The 21,766-nt window shown below is 42.7% G+C and overlaps 1 protein-coding gene across 1 annotated transcript in view; it reads right to left on the reverse strand.

The window, feature by feature from the left end:
* Positions 1 to 558: 558 nt before the first annotated feature.
* BLTP3B (bridge-like lipid transfer protein family member 3B) overlaps positions 559 to 21,766 on the reverse strand; it is a 127,966-nt gene continuing 106,758 nt past the window's right edge. The window contains exons 18-21 of the mRNA XM_089671187.1: positions 18,523 to 18,785; positions 11,759 to 11,867; positions 6,590 to 6,798; positions 559 to 1,885 (exon numbers count right to left, since the gene is read on the reverse strand). Coding sequence (XP_089527313.1) covers positions 1,763 to 1,885; positions 6,590 to 6,798; positions 11,759 to 11,867; positions 18,523 to 18,785 — 704 coding nt within the window. The 3' untranslated portion in view covers positions 559 to 1,762. The remainder of the gene's footprint in view (positions 1,886 to 6,589; positions 6,799 to 11,758; positions 11,868 to 18,522; positions 18,786 to 21,766) is intronic.

Raw genomic sequence — 21,766 nt, forward strand, 5'->3', positions numbered from 1 at the left:
GCCAGGGCTTCCTCGTCTCTTTCCCTCACACACAGGTCAGTGAGGGCTCTTTTTAAAGCTCATTTATTACTTGTTAAGAAGATGTAATTGGTAAATTTCCATAGCCTGGCCACAGTAGCACTCTAAGCGGAGGTTAGCTCTTAATGAAGGCAAAGTGTTAGAAGATTTTCCGCCCTTTAGATGATCTTTTTGGACTACAGTCTTTCATTAACCAATATTTAAGATGAACCAATTACGGTTACCTAGTTTAAAAATATGGAAATTGGCATGTTGGAATGTTCTGCCACTGAAGGACCCATAACAAGTATGGAGTTCCAACTTCAATAGATGCTTGCTTGTTTAGGGTCAGAGACAAACTAAATAGAGAAGCATGGATAATGTTAGTGACTAAGGGTTTGTACCTGTAAAGCTAAGTTAGCAATGGTGGCACTTATATTTTGGTCCCTATTGATTCCCTTTAATACCAACAATAAGGAATGAATGGATGCATATACCAATGTCTTTTTCAGCAACAGAGAATGGGAGCTACAAGAAAAAAACAAAACACTGAACACAAGATGCAAATGCATTGAATTATTTATTGATAGTGCAAATAAAAATTTAAAAATAATTCTTAAACAATAATAAAACCAATCTGCCTAAAGAGAATTATTATTATCGGATGTTCACCTTCCATAAATAATGAAAACATTTCTTCCAAACTTTAATACTTTAAAGAAAGTCAGAGCTTAAAGTGAACCCCTGCGGGCAACGCAACAGATGCACTTAACTGCCCCTCTCCAGCTAAACATATTCACCTTTCCTTTGCTCCCTGCTGGTCTAACTGGGAGAGGAAAAAAAATACTCAGTATTTCCTGGGAAGAGAGAGTATGGGAATCACACCCCCTTCCACCTGTGTTACAGTTCTGGTAGGGATTGGGTGAGAGCCCTCAGCCCTTTGTAAGCTCCAACTGATGACCTGGATCTTATACCGGGCTTTCTCTCTTTGTCCTAGATAGCCAAATGGAGCTACAAGTAAGTGAAGGAAATTATGTGACATGTATGTGCAGCTGGGAGATTGGTAATTAGGTGAACCTGTTACTTTGCTCTCTCTATGGGCAAAGCACAAGTTCTCTTGAAAGGGGAACGCCAACAAGACTGTACCTGTAATGTAGTGTAAAGGAGAGTATAAATTAAAGTTACATCCATGCATTTTTTCCTCACTTAAGTCTCAGCTGCAAAGCACCATCGGCAACCATGGCCTGTACCTCCAGCTCACTGCAATGGTTAGTAGTAACACCTACTGGAGTGAGATGGAAGAACAGACCAACTGATCCCAGGACCATTCAGAGGTGAGTCTTTATGGCGTTACCCTTTGAAGTTTTCAGGCTGACAATTAAGACAATGGAACTGCATGATTTTGTTATAAAGATGGCTACATAAAACATGAAGTGTACATTCCTACAAACTTGTGCATGTGAAAAAGTTGCTGTGACCCAAAGCAACCAATCGTATTTCCATACCCAGTAGAACTTCAATGTGAACACCAGATTGCTTACTAAATATTTGGTTTCTGTGGGACACAAAAACTGCTCCGGGCACAGGTTTTAATATACATCCCTGCACGGCCTTAAACATCACGTCTACCCTTCTACTAACCAAGTACAAAGAATCTTGGTGACTTCCGTTTCAGTCAATTCCTGGCCAAGATCATCTAACTGTTACTGGAACTGACAGTTAACTTATTCAGTCTCTTCATTTCATTCCAGTACAAAATACAAGGCTACTTGTCCAAGGTAAACCTCTTTATTTGATGAAGAAGGCTGTCCCTTTCCATGTGAGCCTCAGCAAGAGCCATCTTGGTTTTGGCCAGTTCTTGTTTAAGACATTCATTTTCATCAAGGAGCTGCAAGAAAAAATAGAGGAAGGCAATTAGTATGATTTAGACTATATGCATTTTATAATACACTGCTGCTATGAAGACACTGCATAAATAGTGATCATTGTTTCTACAGATAAAATTCACAAGGAAGAGTCAAAGACCCTTACAGTGATATTTTAGAATGGAGAGCAGTATCTGCTCTCTGCAGGACATGGCCGTGTATGTGCATTTTACTTATAAATTATTCTACTTATAAAATGCAGAGCATGGTGTTAAGCCTGTGATGTCTAAAAAAAGTGTTCTCTGCATAAAGATGTAAAGAACACTGTGGCAGGGAGAGGAAACCCATCACATGACTGACAGGCCATTCTTAATGGCACCCAAAACGTACCTTGCTAACAGACAAGCTGAAATGCACCGCAATGCTCTGTATTGCCCCACTGTGCATTGTGGTGTGCTGCGTTACAAAATTAATACAATAGTTTCATCCCTTGCTTATTGCAATTTGACATTTACCCACATACATCAATTATGGTTTTTCTTAATTAAGCTTTGTTTGGGGGGGATGTTCTGGCCCCTGAAATGCATTGGATACTTTTTATCTTCCTGTGGTTCGAATTTCTATAAAATAAGTGTCGCAATCGTACACCCGGAGACTGACGCAGACTAAGTATGGACTCTTAAGAGATTTTGGTGCAATGTGGTGCCATAGGTAGCCCATTTAAATGAATGAACTGCCTTAAAGCAACACACGTCAACCTATGGAAGAATGCACATTACTGTAGAGCAGTGGACTCCAAACTGCGACCTGGGGGATGGATGCAGCCCTTTGCTTGCCTTTATCTGTCCCTTGGGGCACTTTTCCTTCCACTGACACCAACAATGGGGCATAATTTCTGTTACTGATATAAACAAGAGGGCACTATCTCTCCCACTGATGCCAAAAATGGAGCACTATTTCTCCCACTATCACCAATGATGTGGTTCTATTTCTCCCACTGACACCAATGATGGGATACTACTCCTCCCACTGACACCAACAATGGGGCATAATTCCTGTTGCTGATATCAACAAGAGGGCACTATTTCTCATTGACGCCGATAATGGGGCACCATTTCTCCCATTAACATCAATGATGTAGTACTATTTCTCCCACTGACACCAATGATGGGGCACTATTCCTCCCACTGACACCAATAATGGAGCAGTATTCCTCCTTTTGACACCAATAGGACACTATTCCTACCGCTGACAACAATGGGCACTATTCCTTCCACTGACTCCAACGATGGGGCGTTATTTCTCCCACTGGCACCATCAATGGGTCACTATTCCTTCCTCCACTGACACCAACGATGTGACAGTATTCTTTCCACTGACACCAGCAATGCGGTACTATTTCTTCCACTGAATTCAACAATGGGGCACTATTTCTCCCACTGACACCCACGATGGGGTACTATTTCTCCAACGGACGCCAACGATAGGGCACTATTCCTGCCACTGAATCCAACAACGGGGCACTATTCCTCCCACTGACACCACCAATGGGGCACTATTCCTCCCACTGACATCACCAATAGGGAACTATTCCTCCAGTTAATGCCAAAAATGAATCATTTACTCCTACTGATGCCAGGACAATTTCTACTCTCAATGGCCACCATGCGGCTCCCCTAAAGTCAGAAGGACAGTAAACTGGTCCTTTGTTTAGAAAGTTTGAAGACCCTTGCTGTAGAGCAATAGTGCAAACGTAATCAAAACTTTTTTTAAGCGTTGGATCTACAACTCATATTTTTGGATTTCCTCCCAATTTCATTCCTGGTGGCACTGATGGTCAAGACAATAAGAGAGAGACACAGACAGCTATATAAACCTGACAGCAGTTCTAACCCTTCACCACTCTATGCAAAACAAAAAAAAAATGCCTTTAGTTATACTTAACAGGAAAAAAGTTTTAGCTACAGAAACATTTAAAATTATTAACAGCTGCCAGGATTGGGCGAGAGGAGGGATTTATGCAAGGCAGAGGCACCAACTGGATGCCAGCCAATCAGTTTCCAAACATGAAGATAACAATGAAATGGAGCTGATCATTAACTGACAATGAGAGTTTATCTTTGGAACAAATTAGGATTTTATGCCTGGAAAGAAGCGGAAGAAAAAGGGCACCAAGAGGCCAGTCTATTAAATCAGAGCAATATTTGGAACACTTTGCTATAGAAATTATTCCTTCTTTCTCTAGAATAATGAAACAAAGGACATGATTGAATAGTACACTCGACAGCTCCAATTTTGTTTGCTTTCGGAAAGATTGGCTGCTTTTTGCTGCCTTGGAAAACATCTCATTATCATGTTTTCAGGTCATTCCTAACCAGCAAAAATGACATATTGCTAGTGTGCGTAAAATAGCATCATGATATCTGAAGTGTTTTTGCTTCTAAACCCTCAAGGATATCCCTTCTTTCGCTGGTTATATCCCAACATGCTAGAAACACAGTGGAGTGAATTCTGAGCTACAGTGTGTGAAAAAGTGAAAACCTTTGTCTTGGGGGGCAGGAAACAAATCAGTTGTTTCACTTTAAAGTGGAATGTCCGACACCACATCTAAATACACAGATGAAATAAACATGAGGGGGCCCTGTTACCTGGCAAACAGTCTGCATTGCTGTCTATTCAGTCCTGAGATGTACGCAGCCCCGTTACACAGCCAGTCAGAAGACAGCATTAGACAGAAGACAGTATGCAGACACAAAATCACGGGATACTTTAGCACTTATTGCCTTTTGGTATATGTGATGTGTATATCCCAAGGAGCCTGTTGACGGCTGAGGGGATGTCACATAAGCAATCAAAAAGGAGTAAGCAGAGAAAATGCAGCAAAAATAATATATTGCATGCAAAAAAATTAAATATGCAATCACATAAAAGGAAGTGGGGAGGAAGTGAATTTAATGGTAAAAGGTCCACTATAAGAAATACAGTGTTGTCATTTCCCTTCACCAAGCCTACTGATTGGACAGTGAAAGAGCAGCAGCAGTCTTATTAAGTCATCCCTCTGGTGACCCTGTTCCTTATCAGCACACTTGCATGCAGGACATCTGATTGGCTTCTAGTGCTGACTGCAAGAGGTCAAGCCAAACTCATGTACCTACACTGCTTGCACCATAAACAAATTGCATTATTGATGTATTCATGATTACAGATCTGTAATTTGTGTATTTTATACCTGCCTAGAGTTCAACTTTGAAAGGAAATCTAGAAGCAAATCTGAAATCCCATTTGAATGCAAGAAGATATAACAAGTTAAACTTCTCTGGCGATATAAATACTTCTGCTCACTGGGTAACGTTTCTGAAGTGTGTTCCTAAGTTTAACAAGCAGCACATAGAGACATAAATATTTCATTGCTAACTGCTGATTAATCCAGAACGTTCCGCAAAGAGCGTCAATCTCCCCTAGGACACGAGAGGTGAACTAAGACTCAATCCGATCGCCTGATTAATCGGGAGCACTTCAAAGACATAAGTGATTTTTATGATAATTAATTTTGGACAAAGAGTTTGCTGCTTAGGCAAACAGTTTTTTGAGTGAAATCACAATTTCCTATCTAACTTCTGAAGGATCTCTGAGTGCTCAGAAGATTAGCTCAGCTTATTGCCTAGCTTCAGCACAGTTACATTTTTATCTTTAAAAAAAGATATAGTAAGGATAATATTTAAAGGTCTACTGCAACTAAAATGGAACATTTGTGGATTTTTTGGAATGCAAAATTACACACAGAGGAGCCAAACTGCAGCAAAAATACCAGCTTTGCACTGAACTCCTAAACTCTCCCACCTGCTACAGATTTAAAAGAGGATTTACTCTCACCCTGTTGGCTTTTACATTGTAGAGAATGCAGCTGATACATACAGTATGTTGATCAGCACTTGCCTTCAGTCAATATCCACCCTCCTAGTGAGGGAGATGAAGACACGCCACCATAGGAGAGCTCTTCCCCACCTCTTTCCCACCAACTTCCTCCTGTTCTTTCCAGAGAGCTTCTCCAGACCCAACTTGTATCGCAGAACTTAATCTTACGTTACTCTCTTTGGAAATACTTGGTACCTCTGGGTATGAGGGAGCATATGTCCCCTTCATCTTCCACCCAGATTTCAATGCTTAGGCCTGAACAGACAAATCCCAGGCCCAAACACTGTCATCTGGAGGATTAAACAGGCCATTAAATCTGCATAAGCCCCAATACGGACACAAATTCAAGCAAGGAAGTAGACCCACTGAAGGCAAGAAAATGGGTGGGGTTGGATAGGAATGTTAGTCTAATGAGAGCCTGTCAAGAACCTGAACAGCAAAGACTCCATGGGTAGAACAGACATTTTACAAAAAAGTCCCCCCTGCAAAGAAGACAGTTAGTACCCCTCCTACACCGCACTCAACCAAGCTTGGCTGTTCAGCAAATATTTCCCTTCCTGAAGAATCTTCAGAATCCAAAACATTCAGGTGTTACGGATTTCTCACCACTGTTCCACTCAGTGGTTGGAACCTCTGGTCCTTACATCATTACTGTGTCTCATACTCATAGTGATGTTGGGGCTGGCAGGAGGAACCACAGACCACGACAGGAAACCAGGAACGCAAATGTGCAAGGCAGGAAGAAAACTTTTTTCTCTGAAGGGGACACTGTAAGCAAATTGTCTTGTAGTGCTGCTTGCAGGACACCTTACCTCTTCTGTACCAACAGCTTTTGCTTTCCGATTGTAGCTTTTATTCTTTTCTAGTGGTTCGGTCTGTACAGGGTTATCACAAAGTGTCTGTGTGCATTTTGTAGCGCTGCTTCTGTGCTGTATACTTTTGGTATTATCACAGTTTATGGAACCTATATGGTTCAATTCTTTGTTATTTGAGGTGGAGCTAGTGCTTGCATCTGGATTACCTATGAATAACAGGAAAAAAAAAATAAGAAAAGAGAACAAGGAAGAATGATCTACCTGCCAGATTAAAGTAAAGCTATATAAGCATCCTTTTTGGGGTATTATTATTATTATACAGTGTTTATATAGCGCCAAAAAGTTTACTCAGGGCTGTACAATATAGTGGGGGACAGTACATGAGACAATACAGTAACAAAACAATACACAAGGGGTTCCAGGGCCCTGCTCTTTCGAGCTTACAATCTAGGAGGGAGGGGATAGTGGTACAGGAGGAAGTAGCTGTGGGGGATGGAGTGGTGGGAGGAGTGGAGGAGATCAGCCGTTAGGTGAGGGTGGGGTAGGCTTCCCTGAAGAGATGGGTTTTCAGAGTGCGCCTAAAGGTGAGGAGGGTAGGTGACAGTCTGATAGATTGGGGTAGTGAGTTCCAGAAGATGGAGGAAGTCTTGGAGAAGTCCTGCAGTTGGGCGTGGGAGGAGGAGACCAGGGAGCTAGAAAGTAAGAGGTCTTGTGAGGAGCGAAGAGTACAAGTTGGGTGGTATTTGGGTATCAGGTCAGTGAGGTAGTTTGGGGCAATGTTATGAATGGCTTTGTACGTCAATGTTAGTAGTTTGAATTTTATGCGTTGGGCAATCGGAAGCCAATGGAGGGAATGACAGAGGGAGGTGGCAGATACGGAGCGGTTAGTAAGGTGGATGAGTCTAGGCGCTGAGTTCAGGAAAGACTAAAGCGGGGATAGTCTGATGAGGTAGGCCGGAGAGGAGGGAGTTGCAGTAGTCGAGTCGTGAGATAATAAGGGAGTGAGTTGTTTAGTAGTGTCTGGGGTTAGGAACGTAAGTATTTTGGAGATGTTGCGGAGGTGGAGCCTGCATGAGTTTGCCAGCGATTGGACATGGGGTTGGAAGGACAGATTTGAGTCTAGAGTGACACCTAGGACTTTGGCTTGCGGAGTGGGACTGATGGTGGCGTTGTTGGTCGTGATGGAGAGGATGGGGGGAGGGGCGCGGGCTGGGGGGAAAATTAGGAGCTTGGTTTTGGATAGGTTTAATTTGAGGAAGTGGAGTGACATCCAGTCTGATATGTCGTTCAGTAGGCGGGTGATTCAGGCGGAGACTGAAGGGGTGAGGCGAGGGGTAATAAAAGTGTAAAAGTAAATAAAAATAAAATTCAATAAAAAGTATAAAAGTGTGTTAAGAATACAGTTGTATATTTTTGTATATTTTGTTTACATTATTATTATTATGCAGAATTTATATAGCGCCAACAGTTTGCTCGGCGCTTTACAAAATGAAGCAGTTACAATACAATTTGGTACAAGAGGAATCAGAGGGCCCTGTTCGTTAGAGCTTTCAATCTAAGAGAGAGGGTCAAGTGACACAAAAGGTAATAGCTGTGGGAGATGAGCCGATGGATAATAGATGTACTATTGTGTATGACCATGCGAGGGCCGCATTTGCTTGCACGGGGTACAGTGATGTTCCATGCATCCCAGTGCAGGCAGTCCCATTCATGTAAACTGGGACGCAGTGGCTGCATGGACACAGATGCTGCTCAAAATTTGACAACCGGCACTGAACTCACACACTGTCTGGATTTGGGGCTGTGCACCCGCACAGATGTCAAATTGGGAGCAACTACTGCGTCCCAACTTACATTAAAGGGACTGCCTGCATAGAGATGCATGGAACACTGGTGGATCTCTGTGCTGGCAAAAGCGGCAAACGCACAAGTGTACACTGTAGTGCGTCCATGTGAATAAGGCCTTAGAAGAGATCATTTTGTTCTGCTGTTTTATCTGCGACTAACAACCATACCCATAAATTGCCTTGATTGCTCAAAGCTGTACACCCTGTTGAGCCTCATTTAAAAGAAACCTGTGCACAGGGAAATGCCAGGGCTGCTATTGCTGACCTCATCCAAAAATGCCAGTTGCTCGGATGTCATGCTGATCAATCGGTTTCAATATTTAAAGTCACTGATCTGGAACAAGTATGTTGACTATTAGGTCTGACTTCACTGGCTGTATACTTGTTTTAGATCACTGACTCAGAAACTACTTAAAAGTCTTAATAGGCATTTTAAGAAGGAGATGTGAGTAATGACAGCCCAAATATTTCTCTGGGTACAGGCAATCTTTAGGAACAATTGTATACTGTCATATGTGGGTACCTTTAAGTATAACTAAAGGCACAACCTTTTTTAGGTTTGGGTAAAGTGAAGAGGAATTAAAATTGTCCAGCAGTTATTGCTGTCTGTGTCCCTGTTAGGGAGATTCACCATTTCTATTTGTTCTTGGGATGATTCTCACTGAAAGTGAAAGAAAACCCCAAAGTATGATTTGTCACCAGAACAGGGATAGAGGGGCAGTCTTCCAATGCAGACACCAATTCTAGTGACTCTGGTTAAAACTCTCTCTTTGGAAGGAATACCCCTCACTTCCTGTTGTGGCTGTGGGACAAGAAGTGAAGGAAAATCTCTTCAATGGGACATATTTTGAAAAAAAAAAAAATTACAGGGGTTATAACTCTCCATTACTCTACCCAAAATAGAAAACAAGTTTTGTTGTGGCTTTAGTTCTTCTCTAAAGGAAACCTGCCATGAAAGACGCATGGAGCCTTCTGTAGATGGCCATACATTCTGAAAATACTAGGTACCTGGCTACCATGCTGTTGCTTTTGGCTTCACTATATCTGAGCCGCTGACCTAAAACACTTTATATTACTTTTATTTTTATATATACTTTATGTCTCCAAACATTTCCGTACAATGGAAAACTAAAATTTCTTGCTGCGAGGCTTCTTTTATCGGCAATACAAATGTGAAAGAGAAGCGTGGGATTAAAAAAAAAAAAACAAAACACTGATACTCATGTAGCACCCTCCTAGTTAACTGCTAGTAAAAAGGCAAATTTAGTTATTTTGGGCTCTGCTGTGGCCAGCTAAGTCTTTGGATTGTCTCTGCAGCTGCAGACTTGCCTGTCTCTCTGGTCTTTCAAGAAACCTCTGGAACATAGTGGGCGGAGAAGGTAGAACCTGAGCTGTATACAGCGTCAGCAAATCCCTGGTTGGGAAAGTGATCAGCAGGGAGCAGAGAGAGGATTATAGGAATATATATACTAGAGCAGAGAGTAGAAGGTTTCTTTGCCTACTGCAGTGGTCGGCAAGCCGCGGCTCGCGAGCCACATGCGGCTCTTTACAAGCTTAAATGCGGCTCTTCTGTGTGCCGGGCGCCCCCTCCCCTCCCTCCTCTCGGACGGGCGTGTGCAGGGCGGCCGCCCCCTCACCTCCCCTCCCCTCCCTCCCTCCTCTCGGACGGCCGCCCGCTCCCCTCCCTCCTCTCGGGCGGCCGCCCCAAAAGTCAGGACTCTGCAGCTGTCAGGATGTAGGCGGGGCAGCCAGGATGTAGGCGGGGCAGCGTGACGAACTCCTCTCCTCTCACAGTCCGCCCTGAAGACCAGAACGGCGCGGGAAGCACGGCGAGAGGAACGCGCGGAGCAAAGGTAAGTGAATTGACACAGGGGGGACTTACTATATGGGGGATGAATTACTATATGGGGGACTTACTATATGGGGGGGGACTTACTATATGGGGGATGAATTACTATATGGGGGGGGACTTACTATATGGGGGGGGACTTACTATATGGGGGGGGACTTACTATATGGGGGACGAATTACTATATGGGAGATGAATTACTATAGGGGAGATGAATTACTATAGGGGGGATGAATTACTATGGGGGATGAATTACTATGGGGGATGAATTACTATATGGGGGATGAATTACTATATGGGGGATGAATTACTATGGGGGATGAATTACTATGGGGGATGAATTAATATGGGGGATGAATTACTATATGGGGGATGAATTGCTATGGGGGATGAATTGCTATATGGGGGATGAATTACTATGGGGGATGAATTACTATATGGGGGATGAATTACTCTATGGGGGATGAATTACTATATGGGGGATGAATTACTATATGGGAGATGTATTTTCATTTTTAAAAATGTGGCTCTCAAAATAAATTTCAATCATGGTTTTGGCGAGATTTGGCTCAGTTGAAAAAAAAGGTTGCCCACCACTGGCCTACTGGAAACTGCCCCAGCCCGGAAGTGCTGTTAAACCTTCCAAAGCTTAGGAGAAGGTTTAAGAAGTTCTGAATGATTCTAGTTTACCTAGGTCCTAGGAGATGAAGGATCACCCCCCCCCCCCAGTCACAGGAACACCAGGGCAACATCAAAAGAGGATCTTCCTGGGATACTCTTGCGCCAGTGTCAGATGAAGCTGGAAGAAGGCCTTCAGATTGCTTGGATCACAGTTAGCCCTAAGAAAATTCTCAGGAGAAGACTGTTACCTGTACACCATTTTTACTAGAGAGACTATTCCTGACCTGCTGCCAGGGCTGCACTCATATTGGAAGGCCCCTGTGCTGAGCCATTGCTACTTTTTGTACAAAGAACTCTGCTTTACTTCAGTTAACCATTTCAAGATAGAGTCCTCATCCAAGTTGTTTACTTCTGGACATCCCAAGGTTTTTCCTAATCCCTATCCCAGTTCCACAAAACAAATAAAAAAACAAAACAAAAGCAAGACACTATTTCCCTGATTACTGTCTGGGGATTTAGTGACATTTAATGCACCTGGCTGAAAATACCCTGTGCCTGGCTGCTTGCTCTAAAAAGGGATTAGAACCTGGGTTAACAGCAGGACCATACCAGGAGGACTGTTCTACACTCACCTTGGTGTATGCAGCATTGATCTGATGCTGCATCTGTCCTCTGCTGCCTCTACACCAAGAACTGAGTGATCAAAGACTGCAGATCACTCAGTTCTCAGGTCAGCTCTTAGCACTGGTCCCTATTCTCTACTCTGTCCCTCCAGTTCTCACAGTTCTTTACCTGTCTTCCCTGATCATCATTCTGTCCCAAAACAGAAGGGGAAGAATGGAAGCTTACCTTTGATACAAAATGATCCATCATCATATCGCTCTATCAAGAGATTCTCGATATTAAACATTAAGGGCTCTGGCTGTTGCTCACTGTTGTTATTCCGTGGACTGTCATCCTAAAAGATAAAAAGATGCTTTAGAATTCAAGTGTAATACAATGGCAATTGCACAGACTGCAACACATGTTGTCCCATTTACAGAAATGATCAAGTGGTATTAATTGGATATCTGCCCTGCCTTGGCTCCCTGGGCTCACAGGAAGAGGATTGAATGATGCTGGGTGTCATTTAACCCAGAACAGCAGCATTGGAGATCATGTAAGTACAGGGTTAGATTTTATTTAAGAGCTGCTGGGTGATCCACTCTACTTTTTGTTTTTGTCCAAGCAAAACACTTGGGCTTCAAAATAATACTTGGTGACTCTGCCATGAATTTCCTCATGCAGGCACCTTCTGTAATACAGTGACAACGCTATGCTCATGTCTTTAAACTGTTCTCCGTGTTGCCAGCCTGTCACATACTCAGCTAAAGGAGGCTACAGGAGGCTGTTGTCACCATCAGAAAATCTGACCCAATAAATGATGTGCAGCCATCACTGATGGATGCATTTAGACAGGAAGAGGCTGCAAAAAGGATGTAGGAGCTCAGCAGTGCTTATATGCAACAATGGAGAATTAAGATGAAAAAATATTTTCTAAATTTAAAGAACAAAAATGGTCATTATACAGTGCTTTAGCAAACCAAGAGTTCTTCAGGTACAGTTTATATCTACTTTAAAAAGGCTACGGTTTCCCTTTAACACAGATTTTTTCTTTACATTTCTCTGCAAACTTTCCAATGTAAACCAAAATACCATATTTTCTCTGTAACATGAAAGAAAGGCACCAAATTAGTTCACGTTATGTTGTCATGACAGTTCTTGGTAAGCAATGCATAGTATACACCAGTGGTAGATGCAATAAAACAATTACGTTGTAATAGAATAATCCATTAAAAAGGTGGTGATTCATGCTTGTCCTATAAATATTACCTGTAAATGTGGCATCTGGAGATTCAGGAAACCATGGGGGTTTCACAGGTACTGGCCAATATACCGTAATGGATTTCTGCCTGTGGTGAATCATTTCTAATCTAATATCCCCAGCTTGCCGGAGAGGGAAATATCAAGAAGCTTGCTTATTGTGTTGTCGTAGCTGCAGGATTTTTTTAGTTACCATTTTGAAATACCTAGCTGTTCATTTAAAGCTGAACCCAGGCAGATATCAGAAAACACCATTTAATCCAATTACATAATTTAAAGCGCATTTCCACTTTTGCAGTCAAATTTGAGAAATCCCCACTATATTAGTAAAGTGTTCATATTCCCACAGCATACCTAAACATACATTTAAAATATATTTCTTGCTTCTCTAGTAGTTTCTTTGGAGCAGATTTATACACAAGACTATATGCAGCTTGAAATTGTTCAGAATAACTCGCAAAGTGCAATTATGGGTTATGTTAAATGCCTTAACAAACAATGTACCACCCAAGCTCAGTCCTTTGACCCTTTGTTAGGACAGACTGGGTGAGCACAAAGTTAAAGTGGCAGTAAACTTTTTTTTTTATACTTTTACCAACAGGTAAGCTAATAATGAAGCTTACCCTTAGGTAAAATGAATATCTCCTAAACGTGCACCATTTAGCAGATACTCATCCTTTTTGAGAGACGGTGCAATGCATACCTGTGCCGTTTCTTCAGAGCACTAAGCCGTGGCCCAGGACTCCCAGAGTCAGAAGGCCGTAGCTCACAAACCCTGGAAGGAAGACCAGATGAAAATGGAAGCTTCTGCAGCGGTGACAGCGTGCCATTGGAGGGCTGCGTTTTACGGTAAGTCATTCATAATGTGCTAGTATGTGATGCATACTAGCACATTGTGACATTACCTTGCAGGGATTTTTATTATTTTTTATTTTTTTTTTTAGCTGCGGTTTACTTCCACTTTAACCACTTGCCTACCTGGCACTTATACCCCCTTCTTGCCCAGGCCAATTTCCAGCTTTCAACGCTGTCGCACTTTGAATGACAATTGTGTTGTCATGCAACACTGTACCCATATGACATTTTTATCATTTTTTGAGACAGATAGAGCTTTCTTTTGGTGGTATTTAATCACCTCTGGGTTTTTTATTTGATGATGGGCACAGATAGGCTGCACTGATCGGCACTTATGAGGAGGCACTAGTAGGTGGCACTGATGGGCATTGACAGGCATCACTGATGGGCACTGAAAGGCAGCACTCATATGGCATTGATAGGAGGCACTGATTGGCACTGTTAGGTGGCACTGATTGGCACTGTTAGGTGGCACTGACTGGCACTGTTAGGCGGCACTGACTGGCACTGTTAGGCGGCACTGGAAGGCAGCTCATATGGGCACTGATATGTGGCATTGATGTGCACTGGTAGGCACTGATATGTGGCACTGATGGGCACTAGCAGGTGGCATTGATGGGCACTGACAGGTGGCACTGCTGGGACTACACTAATCATCAGGGCACACTGATCATCAGTGCCCTGATGATCAGTATTTATGTCCCATCTGAGGAATGTTGATTACCGGCTCTCCTCATGAGCTGTCAGCGTGACAGCTCGTGAGGAGAGAAATGCCGATAACTGGCATTTCCCTGTTTACATGTGATCAGCTGTGATTGGACACAGCTGATCACGTGACAGAGCCGACAGCTTCGGCTCCTTCCGTTGATCGGTGATCCGCTGTGTCACAGGGGATCAAATAACTATTTTCCCCACTGAATATCAATTCTCTATTTAGCCATTTGCCTGTTAACAGTTTTTTTTCATTGCTTCCTGCTTACAAGTTTCAGGCTTGTATGCAATCAATAAAAAACCCCAAAAGACAATAGAAACAATGAAGTGAATGTTTTTATCATAAACACAGTATACCTATGTATTTAAGAAGCCCAAATACCTATACACATAAGAAGCACCTGGTAATGTATAAATAATGAATAAACATTACTAGTAATTTAAAAAAACACACACTCACTGGATTACAGTTACCTACTTACACTAGCACTGCGGTAACACGCATTACGCCTGTTGGTGCTGTATGGTGCTATTTGTTCTGTTCTATTCTTTCCCCCAACACACCTTTCCCGTGCACCTGCGTTGCATGGAGAGCTGGCAGAAAGATGTGAATGGACCCTAAAGGGCAATATCACTTGTTCACCCTGCCTAGCTCCTTCTTCATCAAAACTAACAACACTCTTCCCCCCTGCAAGCCAGGCTGCTGGCCTCTAGAAGTGGCTATTCATGAAAGCAGAATTATCAGTGCGGAGTGATGCATTTTGATATCATTCTTCCCTATAAGCATTCTAATTAACATTTCAGTACACTTTTTGCACACCAGGAAACATATAGCTACCCCTTGGATCTTGTGTGCAGTAGTCCTTATGAAAGCGCAATTGTAGTGAAATTGATTAAAACTGAGCTCTGGAGCCAAGAGAAAACTACACAGCCACTTAAGAGTTGATTTACTAAAGCTGGAGAGTGCAAAATCTGGTGCAGCTCTACATGGTAGCCAACCAGCTTCCTTTTTTTTTCCTTTTTGTCAAAACTTAATTGAACTAGCTGAAGTTAGAAGCTGATTGGCTACCATGCAGAGATGCACCAGATTTTGCACTTTCCAGTTTTAATAAATAAACCACTTAGTGCTTTCTAAAGCCACTAAGTGCTCACTATCATGGCTACTTCTTGGTTTAAGACTGGAGCTCTGCCACCCTACCCCTTAGTCCCTCAATACATTGCTCTGAAACTCTCTAACCAAGAGATTGGAGGGGATTTAGCTTAGACTCTGACAAAATGTCAAAATTTGCAATTTTAACTCTGTGGCTTGGAGGTACAATATGTTATACACTATACCGGTGGTCTCCAAACTGCGGCCCTTTGCTTGCCTTTATCTGGCCCTTGGGGGTACTATTCCTCCCACTGAAAAGAGACACTATGCCTCCAACTAATATCTACAGTGGGGCACTATTCCTTCCACTTTGCCAATGATGGAGCATTATAACTCCCAACACCAACAATGGGGCACTATTCCTCCCACTAACACCAATGATGGGGGCACTATCTCTCCAACTGAAACCATTGATGGGACACTATGCCTCTCACTAATACCAATAATGGGACGCTATTCCTTCTACTGAAACCAATGATGGAACACTATGGCTCTCACGAATACCAATGATGGGACACTATTCCTCCTACTGAAACCAGTGATGGGACACTATGCTTCTCACTAATAAAATGATGAGACACTATTTCTCCTACTGAAACAAATGATAGGACACTATGCCTCTCACTAATACCAATGACAGGACACTATTTCTTCTTCTACTGACCACAGGTGCTATGTAATTCTTTTTCCTCTCACTGACCACCAAGCTTGAGACATTGTCCACTCCTACTGATGCTAGGGCATTTTCTACTCCCACTGGCCACAGTCCAGCCATCCTAAAACCTAAAGGACAGTAAATTGGCTCTTTGTTTAGAAAGGTTTGAGCCCCCTGCAATATACTGTAGCCAAAATTATGTGGAGTATATAATATTGAGTTAAGATGTTTTCAGTCAAGGGTACTGTTAATGATACAGCATTTGTATAGACTGTGCCCTTCCAACCTTGTGGAACAATTCACCTGACATGATTGCACCTCTATACACTAACTCAGCTCCATAAAGACATGGTTTGATGGGTTTGGTGAGGAGGACCTTGGGTGTCTTGTGCAGAGTACTTAACTCAACCCTACTTAACACTTTTGAGATGAAAGCCAGGTCTTCTTGTCCTCTGCCTGACCTCACAAATGTTTCTTTGGCTGATGGGTGCATATTTCAACAGACACACTCCAAAAACCACAGAGTCACAAAGGGAGGCCAACTCCACATTCATGCCAACAGCCTGGGAATGGTATGAAGGTTAGGTGTTCACCAACTTTGGGTCATACTGTTTTTGTGCAATCATCAGTTTATGTGCCTACTTTTGGTTGCAAAGCTCCATTTTAAACATTCTACATTTAAGTGGCATGGCACTCCAGGGCAGTCACATGCTATTCTTATTCCTTCCTAATACTGCAGCAAAATGATTGTGTCTTACTGCTCCCTCTGGGTGGTCTGCCAAAGACTGAAAGAATACAATAGCCTCTCTGTCTGGTTAATTCTCTAAAGCTGAACTCCAGGCAGATATAGAGACAGAGACACTTATTAACGTACTAATTACTACATTATTAAAGTGGTTCTAAAGGCTGAAGTTTTTTATTAGTATTAAAGGCTTGATTTTTTTAAATTTAAAATAATAAACATGTCACACATACCTGGTCTGTGCAGTAGTTTTGCACAGAGCAGGCCTAATCCTCCTTCTCGGGTCCCCCCCCCCCCCCCGCTGCCGAGTGCCCCCAGAGCAAGCCGATTCCCGAGCCACCACTGTGTATCTATGGAACACAAAGAGCGTGGCTCAGTCCTGCCGCACACTCACTGGCTGAGATTGACAGCAGCAGGAGCCAATGGACTCGGGTAAGTATGGGGGGGGGGGGTGAGGGGGGAGATACATACTGAAAATTTTTTATCTTCATGCATTCTATGCATGAAGGTAAATAAAAAACCTTCTGTGTGCAACAGACCACCCCAGGCCCACCTAATACTTACCTGACCCCATTATGCTTCAGCAATGTGCATGAGGGTCTCTGCTCTCCGGGGACCCTCCTGTTTCATCGGCTGAGACAGCAGCAGCAGCCACTGGCTCTCACTGCTGTCAATCACAGCCAATGAGGAGAGAGAGGGGCAGGGTCGAGCCATTGCTCTGTGTGTAAATCTACAAGCAGAGCAGCGGCTCAGGAGTACCTGACCCCATTATGCTTCAGCAATGTGCATGAGGGTCTCTGCTCTCCGGGGACCCTCCTGTTTCATCGGCTGAGACAGCAGCAGCAGCCACTGGCTCTCACTGCTGTCAATCACAGCCAATGAGGAGAGAGAGGGGCAGGGTCGAGCCGTTGCTCTGTGTGTAAATCTACAAGCAGAGCAGCGGCTCAGGAGTGAGCCTGCTTGGGTGCCCCCACAACAAGCTGCTTCCTTTGGGGCACCTGGCAGAAGGGAGGGGCCAATAACGCTGGAGGTGAAACTGAGAAGAGGAGGATCAAGACTGCTTTGTGCAAAACCACTGCACAGAGCAGGTAACTATAACATGTTTGTTTTTTTTGTTTTTTGTTGTAAATTGCCTTTAATATCACTTTAATTTAAGCAGCAGCTCTGTGGGGTTGTGAAAAGACAATTTTAGGGCATATTCACACGTGCACTGCACCACGGCAGCCCATTCATTTGAATAGACTGCCAAATGCCTCAAACAAGATACATATATTGTTTATGCCTTGCCATGTACTGCATTGCATGTCTGTCAGCGAGGTGCATTGAGATGCCATTCAGAATAAACAGCACCACAAGGAACCATGCCGACAAACATCAGAATGAACGGCACCGCATTGCATCACACACATGCAACACACATTTACGCTAATGCATTAGTGTAACTGGGACTATATTGCATAAAAAGCCATTAGGAGGGACAGTTTATATTTCTGCAGTACCCTCAAGAAAAAAATAGGACAAATGTAATAAAAATAACAGTGCAAATCCCAAAAAACTACTCTTACGTAAGTGTCACACAGGTATGTCATTAGTAAATATACACCAGAATTTCGCATTAGTTTTTTTTTTCTATTAACCTGTAAATGTAGCCGGACTCTCTGAACCTTAATCTTCATTGGCATGACTTCAGCCACAGAGTCGTCTTCCACAAAATGGCGGATATTTGCCAGGGTAGAGGTGAGGAACTCGGAGGTAAAATCCGTCACTTGGCACTGTAGGAACCCATTCTCTGCTGCTAATAAAGAATAGCGCTTAGCGCTAGGGCCAGTCTCTAGTCTCAGGCTGATTTCCGGAGACATTTCTTTCTCTTCTATAGACGATGAGGACTTTTGATCGGAACCTGATTGAGAAAACAGAAATGAAAATTGATTTTTGAAAACCTTCTAACAAAACCAAAATGTGCATGCTACTTCAGATCCCATTCTGTACATGTGCGCTCCTCCTCTGTACAACTGTAGATGCTGCGATCTGAGCACCGTATACATGCAGCGGCAGAAGAACACAGAACCACTGGTCACTCATCGCTGTGGAGGAGGAGAGGTGTGGCTTTTGCACTGCGTGTGTCTCTTGCGCTGCCTGTGTGTGTGGTGCTCAGAATGCTGCATGCGTTGTTGTAGTACAGAGCAGGAGCATGCATGTAGAGGTGACTCCATTGGTCGCAGTAGCACAGGGACCATATAAAACAGGGAGTGTGTTGGTGCTGCCAAGGGATACTTTTAAAAGAATATACAGTGTCAGAATTTTTTTGGGGAAAAAAAAAAAGCAGATAAGTTATTTTATGTTTTACAAAAAAAAAACGTCACTTTAAGTAAACATGTTGTTAGCACTTTTGTGTTAAGAAATAATCTAGTTTTAATAATTTAATTTTATTTTGTGCTTCTGTGTGGTCACTCCTCTTCTTAGCATGTGAAAACAGATTAGAACAGAACCAGGAATAATCTCCATTTCCCATGATGCAATGCACACTTTCCATGCTCTGCTGTCAGTCTGCATGAATGTAGAGTAGGGGGTATGCGTAAACACGTCATGTCAAGTTGAAAATTAGCTGCTCTGCCACTGCAGGGAAAGTGCTAATTGACTGCATTTAGTTATTTTAACAGTTTCTCATTTTAGAACAATATCCTGCTATTCTATTAGACCAGCACATTCAGTAAGTTACTTTTAGACGTCTAAAAATTGGCTTGGCCGCTTTTAGTGTGGGAGTATGAAATTGTCAGCACAACTAACTTCCATTATGTTTTATACACGTATCACCCAAAACCTTGAAGTCAACGTGCAACCTAAGCCTCATCAACCTTGAAAATATATCTAAACCCTAAACTTTTTGTTTTTTCGTTTTGAAAAGAGTAGGAAAAGGCTAGAAACTGTATGGTTTTTACTGCCATCTGTGCTATCTAGATTCACCTCCTCTATGTATCCTGGTGACCGTTATAGGATTGAAGGGAGTATTAAAAATTTTAGATTGTTACCCGAACAAGAACAGATGGGAAAAGTAACTTAAAAGTTAACTGGAGATAAGCTCCATCCAAATCATACTTTTCCTTTCTTCCCCTGGAGCTCCAAACATGGAGGGCAAATGCAGGAAACCCTTACACAAGAGTGCTTGGTACCTGAATAGCCAATCCCCAGGACTGGCGCTCTCTCCCTTCCTTGAAGAACATGGTACTTGAAGGACCAGTCAACACCCCCATCCCACCCCCAAGGGAGCTCAGTACCTGAGCAGCCAATTACCTAGGCTGGCATTCTCTCCCTACCTCCAAGGGAACGGAGTACCTTAGTAATCAAAACAGAAAAAATACGGGAAACATCTCCACAACAATTGTTGGACTGGCACATCATGAGACAGAATTAAAATATATAGAAATTGTTTATTACAATAAAACATACAGAAAAGGAATGCATAAAAATTAACACCTCATTGGTTCATATACAACAACAAAATACTTTAAAAACAATACTTTAATAACAATACTCCCAATTCCCTTTTATTTATTTTCATTTTTAGTCTGTGGAATCCTTTATATTGGAATCCCTATATTTTAGGCTTTGGAATCACTATATTATCCCCATATCTATCTTGTTGAATGTGGTTTGAGGAACCGTAATACCTATTGATTCTGAACCAATATACAGCTACATCTGAGTGTTACAGACTATTGGGTAAGTATTCACTTCACACGGCTTTGAAAATTGAGGGCCTGTTTATGCTTATATACTCGCCTTATCGTCTTTATATTTTTCAAAGATCCTTTTGAAGTGTATTTCACCGCAACGTGGGCCATCCAATTTGTGGGGATTGGTCGCCCCTGTGCTCACTCCCCAGACTTGTTACACAGGAAGCCATTTTCAATGTAAGCATACTCTATGTGTATCCGCTATCGGGTATAATGATGTGCTAACATGCTTTATCTACTTGTATTGTCTGTTAATATTAGTTTTGTATTCTCTATTAGAAAAATATACCCCATAATTTATGGTCCTGAAGAATCTACGCTCTTTGCGAAACATGTTGACCTATGAATTGGGACCCATCTACTGCATTTCACCTGGGTTGGGTGTATTAATTACACAGGCTAACGTGTCCTAATCTCTTTGGAGTATTGTTTTTAAAGTATTTTGTTGTATATGACACCATGAGGCATTTTATTTTTATGAATTCTTTTTTCTGTATGTATTATCGAAACATTGTAAGAAAAAATTTCCATGTGTTTTATTTCAATCTCATGATGTGCCAGTAAAGTCCAACAATTGTTGTGGGGATGTTCCCACATTATTTTCTGTTTAAACATAACTGGATATGGCTCAGTGGAAATCTTGATTTTTTTATATATCTTAGTAGTCAGTCACCAAGCGCTATAAGTGCCATGTGGCAGAATGGGGAGTCACTCCTGAAAATACCTGGCTGTCATGCTCTCGCCCCACCTGCAAAAGCTTGGTACCTGAACAGCCAATCGCCAGGGCCTGCACTCTCTCCCCACCTCCAAGGGAGCAGAGTAACTGAGCGGCCAATCACCAGGGCTGGCACTCTCTTCCTACCCCTAAGAAAGCTCAGTACCTGAGCAGCCAGTTATCAGGGCTGGCACTCCTTCCATGCCTCCAAGAGCTTGGTACCTGAACAGCCAATCGCCAGGGCTGACACACTCCCCCCACCACAAGAGCTTGGTACCTAAGCAGCCAATCACCATAGCTGGCATTCTCTCTCTCTCTGCCACAAGAGTTTGATAACTGAGCAGCCAATAATCCTCGGACATGCTCTCCCCACCTCCAGCGATGCTGAGAACCAGAGCAGCCAAACACCAGGACTGGTACTCTTTCTGGTAC

The sequence above is a fragment of the Staurois parvus genome, unplaced genomic scaffold (genome assembly GCF_062004578.1).
Source record: "Staurois parvus isolate SC_StPar_1 unplaced genomic scaffold, SC_StPar_1.0 ptg000101l, whole genome shotgun sequence".
Classification (NCBI taxonomy): domain Eukaryota; kingdom Metazoa; phylum Chordata; class Amphibia; order Anura; family Ranidae; genus Staurois; species Staurois parvus.